Below are 4,586 nucleotides of genomic sequence, written 5' to 3'. Positions count from 1 at the left end.
AGACAATACTCAACCACTAGGAGAGGAAACTGGGGGGATAAGTGTTCCAGCCTCTTGTCCTTTAGGTGGACCATTCTGGCAGGTACTCTGTCTGCTTCTCAAGATGTCCCTGCAGAATCTGTATGAGAAGCTCACATACTCGTCCTTATACGGCTCCCCCACTTTCCCTTTCTAATCCTTTCCAATCTTTTGTGTCTTATTTCTGCAATCACCCCCCCAAATAAACTACCTGCATCCATGTTCTTGTTTTAGGTTTTGCCTTTTAGGGGACCTAAATGAAGACAGGATCACCTACCCCTGCCCCTTTATTCTTTGGCCAAAACATTTTTTTTTCTTCCTTTTCTTATCATTTCTTCTTTTTCCCTGATAAAAGCTTAGAAAGTATCTGTGATGGCATGAGGATGACAGTCCTGCTATTTTCCAAATTTCACATTCATGCCATAGCATTCTTAATAGATACAATGTATTCATTATGCTGTTATCACCTGACTCTAAAGAAAGCTCCAAGTTTTTGCAGCCATCATATCTTTAATAGAAAGTTAGAACTGGAAAGTTCATGTACATAGTTCCAGCTTCCTATCAAAAATAATAGATGAGACACAACAGTAAGTCAAGAGAACAGGTAAGGTAGAAAAGTGCTGAATTTTACAGTCCCAAACGTTGGATTTCAAGACAGTGAGGGCAGTTGTAAGGGGGCAGAACCTCATATTGTCACAAGAGGGCAGCAGAGGCAAGGGAACATGTGGAGAAGCAAAGACCAAATAATGCAACCTGCCAGAGATCTGATAAGAGGCAAGACTAACATTTTCAGGGACCTGTTACAAGTTGGGCATTGTGCTGGCACAGTAAGAAATTGCACAAAGTTCAAAGGCAGAGATAGGAGGCCAGAGCCAATGAAGAAGTGAAACAAAGTCAGTTAAAGAGAGCAGTTCTTCAGGTCAACTAGGAAATGCCCAAAGACAGCATGTCTGGAAGTATAACACCAGAAATAAATATAATGGCTATGGGCCTGTCCTCTGCCAGTACAGCTGGATTGCTGCTAGAAAATCAGGTAAGATAAATTGCTAGGATCAACCTGCATATTTACTTTACATTGACCAGAATTTAAATGGCCTTTGCCTGAGCAAGCATCAAACTTTCCTGATGATTGTTGCATCTTCTCCCACTATANGATGAAATTGCCTAATGATGCATTTCTCAGCCCATATCTGTCCTTCAATGGCAGTTAATTCTTCCTCCTGGGTAATTTACATATTAACTGAAGGTCCTGGAAACACAAAGGCTGGAAGGAATTAGCTTCTGGATTTCCAGGTATCACATCAAAGAGAGAATGCGCAAAGAAGACTTAGTATCATTCTCCTCCTGCCCCAGACACTCTCTCCCCCTCTGGTTTGCCCAGATTTCACCAGCCTCTACCATCTCTGGGCCCTGGGAAGTTAGGAGGTCTGAATCACATGAATAAACACCTGCTCAAACCTCTTCATCCTTCCTGCTCCTTTGGTAAATCAGAATGAGACAAAAATGCGCCCAATTACACCCCCCCCTCCACACACACACACACAAATAAACCTTACCACTTAGTCCTTGGAAGGTCCTCCAGTCTTCCTCTGCATCCTGCTGATCTTCTTCTTGCCAGCAAGCTGTTGCGTTGATGCTTAAAAGACGCACATACTGATGCGTTTGAAGCTGAAGCGAAAGCTGCTCCCAGATATCTTTCAGACTCTTGTTTATGTCATCAAAGAGCCTTTTGTTCTTCTCTACTGTTAAAAACTTAAGGATATTGGATTTATTGCTATACTTATCTATCTGCTTCTTAGCTTCTCCTAGGGCAGCCTGGAAACGGTACACGGTATTGGTGATCTCAGTGGGCAGGTTTTTTTCTCCTAGGTCCTGAAGCTTTTCCAGACACTCCAGCAGGTGGTGAACACGGTCCCTGAGACGCTCACACTGTTTCCGGCAGTATTTCATCTCTTCACATTGTCTGTAGATATGCCAGCCAAAGGAGATGATGTCCCTCAAGTTATCCATACCTGGAAGAAACTGATGGAATTTGTTAAAAGTCCCAGGATCTCCTGCATATTTACTACTGGACTAAGGGAACCTCAAGGGTGTCTGTGATTTAAATGGCTGAAGAGGTCTCCCCACTATTTTCATGTAAGGTAGAGATGGCTTGCTGTCTGCCAAAATCTGTTCTGTCTGTCCACAATGACAGAGCTGTGGCTGGGAAGGGTTGGTCTGGCTAGGACTGGATCTCTCAGCCTTCCTTGGGGCTTGATGTGGCCATGTGATTAGTTCTTGCCAATGGGCTGTGAGGAGATATGACATGTGCTACTTTGGACTGAGACAGGTTTGTCTCCTTTACACATTATCAGCTGGATGCATGGGATGGTGCAGCCCTAGGGGTGGTGGAGTCCCAAGAAGGAAGAATCCTGGATCCCCAAATCATCGCTTAGAGGAAGGCTACTCACAGACCTGGAACATCTGCCATGGGCTGTTAGGTGAATGAGGAATAAACTTCGATTGCATTTGAGCCATTATATTTTGGGGCCTATTTGTTAGTTCTAACACATATATCTTGCCAAAGTCTAGGGGTGACTATTGGATGCTGGGTTGGAAAGCTCAGGCCCTGTCTAAAGAAGGCCAGGGCTACCCAGCAAGGCACTGACTATTGCTCTTCAAGGATAAAAAGTTCCATGGTGGAAGACCTTCCAGTTTTTAAAGAATAGTCAGAAATCTGGATTTTTATGTTAAATCTCTCGATTTAAAAATCTTGCAACCATGTCAAAAAATGTTTGAAAAACTGTGCAGTGCAACACTGTGTTGGCCAAATAAAACATGTCTGCCAACTGGATATTGCTTATGAAGTCCCAATTTTAACCTCGGCAACAGCTGGCCAAGGATATTCAGTATAATAATAGAAGTTGGCTTCTGTCAGTTTCAAAATTTCCTGTCTCTTTTCCCAATGTTTGAGCATCCCTGCCTCCCTAGTCCTCAACCCAGTCCTCTCTGTTGTGTTTTTAGCAAGCTGTAAATTTTTTCTACCCTCCTCCATTGGCCTATGCATCAATAAAACTTCGTGTTATAAGTGCTGACCCCCTCAGAGGCATTTGTCAGGCCTCAGGAATTGTGGTGGACATTTGTGTTGCCTTTGAAGCATCCATTTCTCTACTTCCTATTACTGCCCAGATTTTTAGTGGCTATCTGCTTCTCCCTCTTCAGCAACGTGTTTGTGGGGAGCTGGCCCCATCCGTGGTTCTAGGGGTGAAACTTGATATGTCTAAGTCAATTTTCAATCAAAGGTGATTTTGCCCTTCAGGGACTTCCTGCAATGTCTGAAGACATTTTTGGTTGCCACAACTGGGGTACGGGAGCTGGTGGGTAGATGTCAGGGTGCTACAGTGTATAGGACAGCCCTTCCACAACAAAGAATTAGCCAGCCCAAAATGTTAATAGTGCAGGAGTTGAGAAACCTTGATCTAAGCCATCAAAACTGGGCACCTGGGGGCCGGCCGAGTGGCGCAATGGTTAAGAACTGGTTTGGGATGCCAGAGGGCCCCGGTTCGGATCCCACATATGAGGGCCAGTGACACTGTCCTCCACAGCTAAGATGCTGAACAACAGNCAGGGAAGAGCTAGTCCCTGAGGGCTGTTTCGCCACCAAGTGGACTTGACCCTCCTGTGGGTCAGGAGGTCAGTGTCAGTCTTCAGGGTCTCCCCAGCACCCTCCGCCAAGCCCGAGGGCCAGACAAAGCCCATCCTGCCTGGCCAAGCAAACCGTCTTTGAAGGATCTGGATGGGGGCGGGGATGGGATAGGGGCCACGGTGGGGTGGGAGTTGTCACTGCATCTTCAGGTGAGGTTCTTCTGGCATAAGGGTATGGAACAAGTAATCCCAAAATTTACTGCTGATGCCAAATCCTAGAGAGGGAGATGAATGGGGAGAAGGTGAGGCACTGTCAAAGGAGGGGGAGAAATCTGCTTAGGAAGGGAGTCAGAAAAGGAGACAGCACTCGGGCAGTTTGTAACATCTGTCCCCGCTGGCCTTCCCACCTCGCAGGGCCATCCTGACAGAAGTCAAGAGCAGAGTACCTGTGTTCCTGGTCTCCTCAAAATGCCATTGGAATAAACCCGGAGTCCTTACGTGGCCTGACCTCCTGGGAAAGCTGGCTCCTGCCTGCCTCTTCCTCCCGCTCTTTCATACTTCAGCCTCTTCCTTCTCAGTGAAGTCGCCATGTTCATTCCTGCTTCAAGGCTTTACACCTATCGCTCCCGAGAGGCTCTGTTCCCAGATGTCAGATGCTGGCTTCTCTTAATTTAGGTCTCAGGTCTGATGACATCTCTGCAGTGACATCTTCCTGGACCACTTTATCTAGCACTCTGCCACCCAACACTGTAGCCACTAGCCCACGTGACTGCTGAGCACTGGAAATGTGGCTAGAGCTACAGAGGGACTAAATCCCTAATTTCATTTAATTTTAATTTACCTAAATTTCAACGTAGAAACTTACACTCGATTCAATTACTGGAAAGCTTTTAAACACATTTGGAACAATTCAGGTATGTGAATCTACATTTTTTTTTACTGTA

The 4,586-nt window shown here is 45.6% G+C and overlaps 2 protein-coding genes across 2 annotated transcripts in view; both read right to left on the bottom strand.

The window, feature by feature from the left end:
* Window positions 1-2,038, bottom strand: part of MLKL (mixed lineage kinase domain like pseudokinase) — a 28,401-nt gene extending 26,363 nt beyond the window's left edge. The window contains exon 1 of the mRNA XM_019646402.1: window positions 1,575-2,038. Within this exon, the coding sequence (XP_019501947.1) occupies window positions 1,575-2,028 (454 nt within the window). The 5' untranslated portion in view covers window positions 2,029-2,038. The remainder of the gene's footprint in view (window positions 1-1,574) is intronic.
* A 1,590-nt stretch (window positions 2,039-3,628) lies between these two features.
* Window positions 3,629-4,586, bottom strand: part of FA2H (fatty acid 2-hydroxylase) — a 70,806-nt gene continuing 69,848 nt past the window's right edge. Inside the window, exon 7 of the mRNA XM_019646401.1 lies at window positions 3,629-3,917. Within this exon, the coding sequence (XP_019501946.1) occupies window positions 3,838-3,917 (80 nt within the window). The 3' untranslated portion in view covers window positions 3,629-3,837. The remainder of the gene's footprint in view (window positions 3,918-4,586) is intronic.

This window comes from Hipposideros armiger, unplaced genomic scaffold (assembly GCF_001890085.2).
Source record: "Hipposideros armiger isolate ML-2016 unplaced genomic scaffold, ASM189008v1 scaffold_102, whole genome shotgun sequence".
Lineage (NCBI taxonomy): Eukaryota > Metazoa > Chordata > Mammalia > Chiroptera > Hipposideridae > Hipposideros > Hipposideros armiger.
The sequence above is the reverse complement of the archived record's forward strand: the minus strand, read 5'-3'. Positions and strand labels throughout refer to the sequence as shown.